We start from the raw sequence: 12,549 nt of genomic DNA, 5'->3' as shown, positions 1-12,549 counted from the left end.
CCTTGACAGTTTCAGTGTGAGTAGTATGCTTTCTTTCAAAACTCTTTGAGGGTATGTGACATCATTGGCCTAGACAGCCAAAGCAATTTTGGTTGATAATCTTTCCTGGGTGATCACAAAACATTCCTCTATGGGTCAGGTCCCTGAGAAGTCCGTGGATTACAACAAGCAGTGATTTTCACCTTGGCTTCACTTTTGCTTTACCTGGAAAGTAAAGACCCCTATTTAATTATTTTAGAATTCAAAAAATTTTATTGGTTCTTATTAATTATACAGAATCATGGGTTTCATTGTGGCATATTCATACCTGCACATAATAAAATTTGATCAGGTGTACCCGAGTACTTCTCCTTACTTATCCCTCTTCCCTCCCTTTTTACCCTACGTCTATCTCAATGATCTCCTTTCTGTTGTCATGAGATTCCTTTTCTTCTTTTTTCTCTGTAGCTTCCATGAATGAAAGAAAACATATGGCACCAGTCTTTGAGTCTATCTTATTTTGCTTAACATAAGGGTCTCCGGTTTCATCCATTTTGCTACAAATGACATAATTTCATTCTCCTTTGTGACTGAATAAAGCTCCATTTGCTTTATCCATCCATTCATTTGTTGACAGACAACTAGGTTAATTCCATACTTCAGCTATTATGATTTGTGTTGCTATAAACATGAAAATGCATATATCTCTAAAATATTGTCTTTAATTATTTTAAATAGATTCCAAGGAGTGATATAGTGGACTTAAATGGTAGTTTAATTTTTTTTTTGGTTTTTGAGGAATTTCCATACTGATTTTTATAGTGACTGTAATAATTGGCATTGCCACCAGCGGTGTGTAAGGATTCCCTCTTCCCTGCATGCTTGCCTCCATTTATTGTTATTTGTAGTCTTGATGATTGCCATTCCAACTGGAGTAAGATGGAATTTCAGCGTAGTTTTGATTTGCATTTCCCTGATGGCTAGAGACATTGAGTATTTTTTTCACATAGTTGTTGGTTCTTTGTATTAAATTCTGAGCTGTAGGAGTTCCATTGAAGACTCACTGTCTGTGCCTATATGTTGGAATGTTTTCTCTTTGTTCTGTTTTGGAAATTGCCAAGTTTCTGATCTAATTCGTAGGTGTTTGATTCATTTGAGTTGACTTTTGTGCAAGGTGATAGAGAGGGATCTCATTTCAGTCTTTTACACGTGGATATCCAGTTTTTCCAGAACCATTTGTTGAAGAGGATGTTTTTTCTCCAACAGAAGTTTTTGGTACCTTTTTCAAGGAGCAGATGACTGGAGATGTGTAGGTTTGTCTCTGTGTCTTCTGTGCTATACTGTTGGTCTACATGTCTATTTTTATACCAGTACCAAGCTGTTTTTGTTTCTGTGACTCAATAGTGTAATTTGAAGTTGGCGATTGTGATGCCTCCAGCTTTACTCTTTTTACTCAGAATTGCTTTGGAAACTCTGGGTCTTTTGTTCTTCCATGTGAATTATAGGATTGTTTGTTTCTAGTTCCTTAAATGAATATTATTGATATTTTGATGTGGATTGCATTGAAGCTGTAAATCACTCTTGCTGGCATTGCCATTTTAGCAACATTATTTCACCTGTCTGTGAAAATGGGAGATGCTTCCATCTTCTTGTATCTTCTTCATTTTGTCCCCAGTGTTCTGTAATTATATTGGTAGAAATCTTTCACTTCTTTGGTTAGATATATTCCTAGATAATAAAGTCATTGTGAATGGAAATTTTTCCTGATTCTTTTGCAGCTGATTTACTATTGGTGTGTAGAAAGGCTATTGATATTTGTATGTTGGTTTTGTATTCTACTACTTTGGCGAATCTGTTTATCAGCTCTAGAAGACTTCTGGTAGAATTCTTAGGATCCCCTATGTATGAGATCATATCATCTGCAACAGAGACTCTGACTGCTGCCTTTCCTGTTTGTATACATTTTATATTCTTCTCTGGCCTAACTGGTCCTGTTAAAGTTTTAAGAACTATATTGACTTGCAATGGTGAAAGTGGACATCCTTGTATGGTCCTGATTTTGAGGAAATGCTTTCAGCTTTTCCCCACTCAGTATGATGTTGGTGTTTGTTTTGTCATGTATACCCTTTCTGATGTTGAGATATATTCCTTTTATTGCTAGTTTTTTCGGGGTTTTTATTATAAATGGCTGTTGAATTTTGCTAAAGTTTCTTTCTGCATCTATTGAGATGATCATGTGAGTTTTGTTCTTGATCTATTTATGTGATGCATTATGTTTATTAATTTGTGTATGTGGAACCATCTTTGCATCCCTGGAGTGAAAACAACTTGATCATGTTCTATAATCTTTTAATGTATTTTTAAATCTGATTTGCTAATGTTTTATTAAGGACTTTTGCATCTATATTCATCAAGGATATTGGTCTATAGTTTCCTTTCCTTACATGTCCTTACCTGGTTTTCAATAGTTCCCAATGATCCTCTGGATTTCAGTGTTGTTATTGTATGTACTTTTTCACTCTTAATTTTATTAAATTTGTGTTGATTTGAGTCTTCTTTTTTTTATTTTTTCTTAGTTTGGCTAAGGCTTTATCAATCTTTGTTTATTTTTTCGTAAAATATTTTTAGTTGTAGATGGACACAATACCATTATTTTTTATTTTTATGTGGTGCTGAGAATTGAACCCAGTGCCTCACACATGCTAGGCAAGTGCTCAACCTCTGAGCTATAATCCCAGTCCAATTTTGTTTATCTTTTCAAAGAACCAATTACTTTTCATTGATCCTTTGTATCATTCTTTTATTCTCTATTTCATTAATTTTAGCTCTGATCTTTATTATTTCTTCTACTGGTTTTGAGAATTACTTGTTCTTGTTTTACTTCTTTTCTAGGGCTTTGAGATGCATCATTAAGTTGTTTATTGGAGATCTTTTTTATTTTTTTAATGTAGGCACTCATAGCAATAAACTTTCTTCTTAGAATCACCTTTGCTGTGCCCAGAGATGTTGATGTGTTATATTTCTATTCTTGTTTGATTCTAAGAATTTTAAAATTTCTCCTCTGATTTCTTTAATGATCCATTCATCATTGGAAAGTATGTTGCTAAATTTCCATGTGTTTGTACAGTTTGTATGGTTTATTTGGCTGCTGTTTTCTAATTTCATTCCATTATTATCTGACGAGATGCAAGGAACTATTACAGTTTTTGTATTTGCTAAAATTTGCTTCATGACATAAAATATGATCTATTTTGGAGAAAGTTCTGTGAGCAGCTAAAAAAAGTGTATTCAGCTTTGTTGGATAAAATATTCTATAGATGCCTATTAAGTTCATTTGCGTTACAGTATGTTTTAACTCTGTAGTATCTTTGTTGATTTTATGGTAGAATGACCTATCTGTCAACAAGAGAAGCATATTGAAATCACCCAATATTTGTGTATGGGTAACTCTCTGAGCCTTTCTGTTGAGTAGAGTTTGTTTTATTTGATTAGTTTTGCCAATATTTTGGGCACTATTTTTTAAATTATTTATTTATTTTCTAATTTTTTACAGACTACATTTTGATTCATTGTACATAAATGGGGTACATCATTCCATTTCTGTAGTTGTACACAACATAGATTTGTACCATTCATGTAATCATACATGTACATAGGGTAATGATGTCTGTCTCATTCTACCATTTTTCATACCCCCTCCCTCTCATTTCCTTCTACATAATCTAAAGTTCCCCCATTCTTCTCTCACTTCCCACCCCCCACCCCCATTAAATATCATCATCCACCTATCAGGGAAAACATTCGGCCTTTGGTTTTTTGGGATTGTCTTATTTCACTTAGCATTGATATTCTCCAATTCCATCCATTTATTTGCAATGCCATTATTTCATTCTTCTTTATGTCTGAGTAATATTCCATGGTGTATATATACCACAGTTTCTTTATCCATTCATCTGTCGAAGGGCATCTAGGTTGGTTCCACAATCTAGCTATTGTGAACTGAGCTGCTATAAACATTGATGTGGCTGTGTTACTGTAGTATGCTGATTTTAAGTCCTTTGAGTATAAACCGAGGAGTGGGATAACTGGGTCAAAAGGTGGGTCCATTCCAAGTTTTCTGCAGATTCTCCACACTGCTTTCCAGAGTGGCTGCACTAATTTGCAGCTCCACCAGCAATGTGAGAGTGAAGTTATTTTAGAATTAAAAGATATTCTTCAATGAAGTCTCTCGAATAGTGGTAAATTGAAAAATATACCCGAAAAGAACATGCTGAAACAGTTAAACATGATTATTGACAGAGCAAATGAAATTTAGAAATTCATACAATTTTTGAGACGAGTATAAAACTGATTTCAGAAATAAAGAAGGTTGAAATAAAATGGAACAAAAAAATAAACGCTGCAGATAGAAAAGTATGAGGGTATAGCTACCAATAAAATGTTAGAAAAGATTCAGAGGCATATTAATATTAACAAACAAATCTTAAGTATTTTTCTTCCAAGAAATTTCAGAACAGTTCCAATCTATTACTGTAACTCAGTTGATTAAGACACTTGTGCTCAAAATAAAGAGTGACTTGAAGTTCCTATATGAAAATGTTTCATGGTATAAAAATATTAATTGCACTCAGATCAGAGGTGAGCAAAAATCAGAAGTCAAGAATGACTACCTGAGAACCTGCAAATATAGAACTGCTACTAACAAACTTGGGAAAGAATAAGAAAGGAGATCAGTTTGAACAAACTAACTTTGTTACTGTTTAGATTATTAAGCGAAGGTACCAAATGGCAACTGAGTATATAATTTTTTTAAATTTAAGAAAGAATTTAAAGTTAATAATATGCATTTAGCTGACATCAACATAGAAGACGGGAAGGGACCCAAGCTAGGAGTTGTGTTCCCCCTTCTGCTCCATCCAGGGCATAGCTCAGCATAACAGTATACTCTTGCTTTTCTGGACCCATTCTTCCTCACTGTACCCAGAATGTTACCTTCTTTTTAATGTAAAATCTTCGTTGTCTTGTTTAAATTCTTTCTGGTTATGTTTTCCTTTCAATGCAAATGTATCATAACCATCCTGGCACATAAAAAGTGCCAAGAAACAAAAAGAGCAACTCAGTATATTCCTTAGAGAAAATTGCCATCATAAGAAAGAAGCCCATGAATACACATGTATTAAGAATTTTGGCTCCTGTTGCCCATTAGTTTCTTGTCTCTTTTGTCATATAAGAGTTGTATAAGGTCATGAATGCAAGTAAGAAAGGGTGAATGAATGAAAATTTACTAAAATTTGTATGTAGTCATATTTTATTCACTTTTGTGCATGGTATACTTTGGAGGTTAATTTTCTTCCGAAGGTCAATGTGTTGAGGGTTTGGTTGCCAAGGTAATGGTATTGGGAGGTGGTTATATCTTTGAGAGGTGAAGCTTTGGGGGGGGGTTCTTAGGTCATTGCGAACCTGCCCCTGAAGATAATTGGGGACAGAGATCTTTTTCTCTCTTTCACTTCCTGGAGATAAGGGAAGCAATTTTGCTCTTCCACATGTTGACTCACCACAAACCTAAAGCAACAGGCCCAATCAATTATGGATTGAAATCTCCAAAACTGTGAGCCAAACAAATCTTCTTTCTTTCTAAATCGATTACCTCAGTTATTTGTTACAGTGATAGAAAGCTTACTAGCACAGCACATTACATTTTTGGATGATTAACTTCATTATAATGAATAGTTTCATTTATGAACACTACATTCCAATTAAGCAGTGACAAAGCCTGTATGAAATTATCAATTGCTTTAGAAAGCAACTTATGGGCCTTATGAGCTTATAATTAAGGATAGAGATTGTAAACCAGTATTAGTAGCAGGTTTTAAATATAGTTGACTGCATTTGATAAACAATTCTAGAAAGAGTTCACTGCTACATGTTCATTAAATCCATTCATTTTCCTTTTGGACAAAACAACTAATTCACAACCCTTGAAATTAGTTGGGGTCATGTAAATAAATTCATACCAATATAGTATGAATAGAAGTCATTTGGCGTGGTACACATAAATTCCTATGTGTGACCCTCCTTCCACACTTTTTCATTGGTAGCATCCTCCCACACTATATGTTAAAGAAAATGGAGATGTCCCGGCACTTTGATTGACTTTTTAGTACCCACCTTTCTCACCCACGGTCCACATGAAACCTGACATAGCAATTGCCTATGGAAGCTGGCATAACACACTTTGTCTACAAGACCTGGTATCTCAGGGAATGCCCTGCACATCCAGGAGCAGACCCACTTTGGATTCATCTAGAATTTCCATTGCCCTCCTCCAAAATTTCACCCAGAGGAGAGGTTAGCAAGGACACTGCTCTCTCCTATCTTTTCTCCTTCTCTCTCCCTGCCTCCCCCCACCTCTCTCCTCTCTCTCTCTCTCTCTCTCTCTCTCTCTCTCTCTCTCTCTCTCTCTCTAATTCTGAATGCTATCCAGAACCAGAAACTTTTATTCCACAGTCTGGTTTGATAGTAACTATGCCTATTCCCTCTTCCTCCCTTTCCTATGCACATTTAACTTCTCTTCAGTTCTTAGGAAGAAATGTCTAGAGGAGGGGAAATGTCCTTTATTTAATTCGAGAATGCAGACCTTGTTGTGAACTTGAATAACAAAAGCCAGGAGAAACTTGTTATAATTAGAGATATAATTGTTTTGCAGCAATATTGCACAATTTCGTTCAGGTTTGTGGTTTCAAGAACACCGTGTGAGCTTTTGCGTCAGGTCAATTTGGGAGTGTGGTATCTGCTCTGGCATTTGCTGGCTCTGACTTGCTGCATTACTTTGAGCATGTTCTATTCTACCTTTAAAATCTTGTTTTCACCTGAAAAAAAGAGGATGACAACAGAAAATACTTTGTAAGGTTAACTTTAGCATTGAATAATGTGTTCAATATAGGATTTGGTTCTGAAAACTTCCTGGTTTAAAGAAGAAAACAACAAATTCTCCAGCCCATGAGAAACAAAATGGCTTATATTTGTGGTCAAGTATGGTACCTCTCCTCCCTCCACGTCACTCTCTGTGTGAACTTGGGAGTAAGCAGGTCCACTCCTGCTCACCTTTCAGGGAGAAGTCAGCAAGGAACTGTTTCTGACTGCCAGCCTCTGCCTGGCCTCCTTTAACTGCCATAAGCGAGTGCCTCATTTCCAGTATCTTAGTCAGTTCCTACTTCTCCCTTTCAAACCAATCTAGAATCATCAGACAATAGATTATCTACTTAATTGCACTAATTAAACTGAACTGGACTATGTTTTGTTCCTTAGCAAGTTTTTACTTTCAATAATTACTTTTGTCTTGAATCACGCAATGAATCTGAACATGACCAAAAGCGATAAAACAAGTTCCGAAGTTTTGGGCTATGGCGGTGCTGCCTACCCTGGACCAGCGTGGGAAGGTCACCAAGTCTCCATGACATTCAGTGATCTGGCCCCACATTTGATCCATGATGATTTCTGAGAGCTCCTAGTTAGAAGGGCTGGATTTCCTTCATCAGCAGCTTCTCCAGGGAGCTGGAACCCTCTCCCTTGACATGGCTCCAACCCTCCACTTCTCTCCAGCTCTCTGCCCCCCAGATGTCCCACCCAAGGACAGGCTGGCCCATCCTGTTTCTTCTGATCTTTCACCAAGACTCCTTCATGCATATTTCTGATAACTGACTTGTTTGCTACATTCTAACTTATTAATTTAACTTGCAATATTCACCTAATTCAAAAATAAAATATAAAAACGAACTCTAAATCTTTCCAACTCTGTCCTACTCCCTCAGGTTGCCCTCATTTTCCACAAATACATGTAATCATTGAAATTTATTTCTTATGTATTCTTTATTCATACACAGTAAATTAAATTTATTCTACTTTATACCCAAGTATACAATTTTACATGCACTATTCTGTATCTTGCCTTTCTTTTTCTTTTCTTTTTTTTAAGTCTAGGAAGAGGTCCCGTATTCTTTTCTCCAGCTGAGTGATATTCCTTTATATGAATACAGCTTAACTATCTCTAAGTAGAAGAATTCGGGTGGCTTCCTATGTTTGGATATTATAAATAATGCTTCAGTGAATAATATTATATCTAAGTCACTTTACAAACATGCAATTTTTAAATATTCATTTTATCTACTCACCAGCTTCTATGATAATATACCATTTTGAGGATCCAATTATGAATTATGAATGAATTTATTTTGACTCACAGTTTAAAATGGATAGAAAAAAATAAAGGAAATCACAAAATAAAAGTACTCATGGTCAATTATACATAAACTTAAAACACAATTTGATATATTCATACACACACAAAGCCAAAACAAAGCTATCATTTTGAGGTAAAAGGTAATAATGTTCACATATGTTCCCTTGCTCCTCCACCAACCTTATCCACTTAGAGTCTGTGGTTGGCTCTTGCTCCACACTGTTCAAGGGTCTATTCCTTGTCTGATAAGACTTCCTGTGAGTCTGAATACAAAGACTAGACACCGGCTGATTTCTACCTGAACAATGGTGCAGGCACAACTGCTGTGTTGCTGGCTTTCCAGGTAATGGTGGATCCTTCGAAAGTATGCTTTAACCCGCAACCTAAGGTTCTTACTCCCTAGTGCACCACTTTTCTGCTCTGCTTCCAGTCCCAAGAGTGTTTCCAGGTATTCTAGTTGTTGATGAAGGTCAATGAGGAATTTCTGAATGTGGATTTCCTCACCACCGCCCAGAGAAATATTTTCCTTGAAGAGGTTGAAGATCTGCTGAAGCATCTCATGGAGAATGGCCAGCGCATGCCCTTTTGGGTACTGGTGAAAATTCACAGATTTCTGAGGAAGCCGGAAATTTTTCCTGTATGGCAGACACTGCTGGACTGATGAGGTTTGCAAATTATTCAGCAGTTGTAAACTCTCTTCCTTTATTCTTTGTTGGAGGAGAATCAGTTTCAGCTCTACAGAGAAAACCAGCAGCACCAACGCAATGCTAGGGAACTGCTTGCGAATCATGGCGAAGGTCAAATATGCTACTTATCTCTTACGCAGACCTAGTTAAACTCCAGTGCTAGTGAATGTTTGCTTTTCATACTTCTCACCCTATTCTGGACCGTGTTCTTTTTTGTTGGTTTTGATTCTAATGTTGTCATGTCTCCAAGTTTGCACGTCACATTTTCTGGTTCCCTTTGCTTGCTGTTCATGGATCATTTCCTCCACTTTCCCCATTGTGTTGGTGGTTTGAGGAAGTAACCAAAAGAACTTGTCTCACTGTATGCTATTCTTGAGACAATTACAGACTATTCATCCAGGATGATCTTCTGTTACCCACATTATTTATTACATACAAGGTTTCGCTTAACACAATGTGCTTTCTAAATATTTAGTCAACCTTTTTAAAGTTTTTTTTTAATTGACAGTAAAACATTTATTGAAAGCAGTAGTCTTTCATGGGGAAATATTTATCAGAGACTCAGAAGCAACTCCAAGACGCTCGAAGGCAAAAATTAAAATCCATACAGATTATTAATTTTTAAGTGTCAAGTATAAAATTTGTACAAGTCCTTGAGCAAATAATCTTAAAATATGTATCAGCAATTTTAGATTGCTTTATATCTTGTTAAATCAGTATAACATCTAAGATTTAGGTGGATGGCATATATGAAAGAGTAAAACATAGTAAAAGAAGGCCGTCAGGATATTATGTTAGTGGCAGAATAGTAGACACAACTTACAGGTTCAAAATATATGGTTACATATATTTTGGTCCCTCTGTATGTGAAATGTTATGAAAGGTTCTAAGTGATAAAATATATGTTAGAAGAAATTAGTGGTAGTTAGTTCATCTCTATTCCCTAGGGTAGCAATAGGTGGTAAACGAATGTGAACATCTCTGCCTCAATAATTCCTTTTGCATGACAAACACCAAGTTCCATCTTCTAAGTCCTTCCTGAATAAGCCCCCAATCTACTTTTCCAATCTTACTTCCCACTATTGTTGTAACTATAATGTAAGGGATCCCAAACTTCAGATGGAGAAAGGACTCACTATTGTCCTAATATTATTGCTAGTGCTGTGTGTGTGTGTGTGTGTGTGTGTGTGTGTGTGCTCATTGATGACATTTTCTCTGAAACATCTCCTTGTTTCCTCCTTCACTGAGGACCTGTCAGTGCAAAGACTAAGCACTACTTGCCCTTTAAAGCCAGATCTCTTCTAGGAGCAATAATTGCCCTCTGGGTTCCCACGGCACTTTATACCTCCTTTAAGATACTTTTCTTGTTCTGTCACATAATGTGGCTATTTATTTACCTGTCTCACAAGCTCCCAAAGTTAAAACCATCAGAAGAAGATGTAATAACCACTCGTCCTTCTTACTATCCATACAATAGTAGATATTTAATAAATAAGTGTTGATTTGGAGTGAATTGATATGTTCTGCCACAAAGCAATATAGGATATTGAATCTTATTTTGGATTATTTCTTACCAGGCAGTTTTTAGGTGAATCCCTAAATGTTGAAAACAAACACATGTGTAATCTCATTCATACTAGCTCAACTCTGTTGGTATCACTTAGTCTGGTATCATTAAGATGAATCAACTGTTAGCTTACCCCAGAGAGAGTGAGAGACAGACAGACAGACAACCAAACAGAGAGAAGACCTATGGTAAATCTTGTTTTGTTTTGTTTTTGTGTGTGTGTGTGGTACTGTGGATTGAACCAAGGGGCACTCAGCCATTGAACTACATTCCCAGATCCTGCCCCCACTACCCATTCTGCTCTATATTTTGAGACAAGATTTCAAGACTGGACTTGAATTTGTGATCTTATCTTTCACACTTTTCTTGTCTGTCTTCAAGTTCATTGATATTGTCTTCTGTAATATACTATTTACTGTTAAGCTGATCAAGTTCATTTATCATATCAGATTTTTTTTATCTCTAGGTATTGAATTTGTTTATTTTTTATATCATTTCTTGCTTTCTTTACTTCCTGGGACAAATGAGGTAATTTATAGTGTGTGTTTTAATATCCTTGTCTGATAATTCTATCATTTATGTCATTTCCGAGTCTGATTCTTTCAATCATATTTTTCTTACTATTTATGGGTCCTATTTTCCTGGGGTTTTTGTTGTTTACTTGTTGTTTGTTTGCTTGGTAACTTTTGATTGGATTCTGAGCATTTTAAATTTTATTTTACTGGGTATTGGATGTGTTAAAACCTTAAAATGTTGTCAGATTTTGTTTTAGGATGCGGTTAAGTTGCTTGAAATCTGTTTGATTCCTTTGAGATTTGTTCTTAAGTTTTGTTTGCATGGGAGAGAGGCAGACCTAATAGTCCAGGGTAATGTATCCCACACCAAGGACACATTCTCGTGAGGACTCTATTCAGTGTTCCCTGTATTAGGAGGTCTTTACTCTCTGGCAGGGAGAAACAAATATTTCCAGCACTGCTTCTTTCTGGGTGTTCTTTCTTCTGTCATGGGAAATCCTTCACATAGATAAGGAGATTACACATCAGTTGAAGACTCCTACAGGCACTTTTTTTTTTTTTTTTTTTTTTTTTTTTTTTTGCGGTACTGGGGATCGAACTCAGTGCCTTGTGCTTGCAAGGCAAGCACTCTACCAGCTGAGCTATCTCCCCAGCCCATCTACAGGCACTTCTAGAGATCTCTGTGAAAGTCCCTTTATGTCCAAGTCTCTCTCTGTAGGCCAATATTTTCTTCAATATCTTGTCCTGCAAGTCTTTATCTGCCTCCTGAACTCCAACCTAACTCAGTGGAAATACTGATCCATTTGGCTTTTCTCTTCTTTGCGCTGCAATCAAGAAACTCAGTCCACGAAGTAGGCTGAAATAATCATAGGACTCACTTTTCCTCAAGTATCATTATCCTATGCTACCTATTGTCTATTGTCTGAAAACCATTTTTTCTTATTTTTTTATTCAGTTTTTAGTTGTTTAAAATGATAACATAAATCTGGACATTCCTTATGACTGGAAGTTCTGTCAACATTAATAACCTAAAGTAAGAGTTGACGACCTATAATCTATGGGCCAAATCTGGCTCACATCTGATTTTTGTGAATAAAGTTTTGCTGGAATATAATTATGCACATTTGTTAATGTATGTTTATGACACGTTCATGCTACAATAGCAGAGTTGATTAATTGTGATAAAACTATATAGTCTGCAAACCTTAGTTACCATTGGTCTTTTACAGAAAAACATTTGCTTGACCCTGATGTATAATATTAAAAATGCTCATAGCTGCTCAATTCACAATAGCCAGATTGTGGAACCAACCTAGATGCCCTTCAATTGATGAATGGATAAAGAAACTGTGAGATATATATATATATTCCATTGTATATATATACAATGGAATATTACTCAGTCATAAAGAATAATAAAATTATGGCATTTGCAGGTAAATGGATGAAATTGGAGAGTATCATGCTAAGTGAGATAAGCCAATCTCAAAAAACCAAAGGACGAATGATCTTGCTAATAAACATGATGACACATAATGGGGGGTGGGAGGGAGGCAAGAATGG

The 12,549-nt window shown here is 36.0% G+C and overlaps 1 protein-coding gene across 1 annotated transcript; it reads right to left on the bottom strand.

Annotated features, from left to right (window-relative positions):
• Positions 1–8,441: 8,441 nt before the first annotated feature.
• On the bottom strand, positions 8,442–9,008 carry Ifne (interferon epsilon). The gene has a single exon (XM_047523841.1). The coding sequence runs from the start codon at positions 9,006–9,008 to the stop codon at positions 8,442–8,444; it is 567 nt and encodes a 188-aa protein (XP_047379797.1).
• Between the last annotated feature and the right edge of the window lie 3,541 nt (positions 9,009–12,549).

Source organism: Sciurus carolinensis, chromosome 14 (assembly GCF_902686445.1).
Source record: "Sciurus carolinensis chromosome 14, mSciCar1.2, whole genome shotgun sequence".
NCBI classification, from domain to species: domain Eukaryota; kingdom Metazoa; phylum Chordata; class Mammalia; order Rodentia; family Sciuridae; genus Sciurus; species Sciurus carolinensis.
Note: the sequence above shows the minus strand (reverse complement) of the source record. Positions and strands in the feature narration are given on the sequence as shown.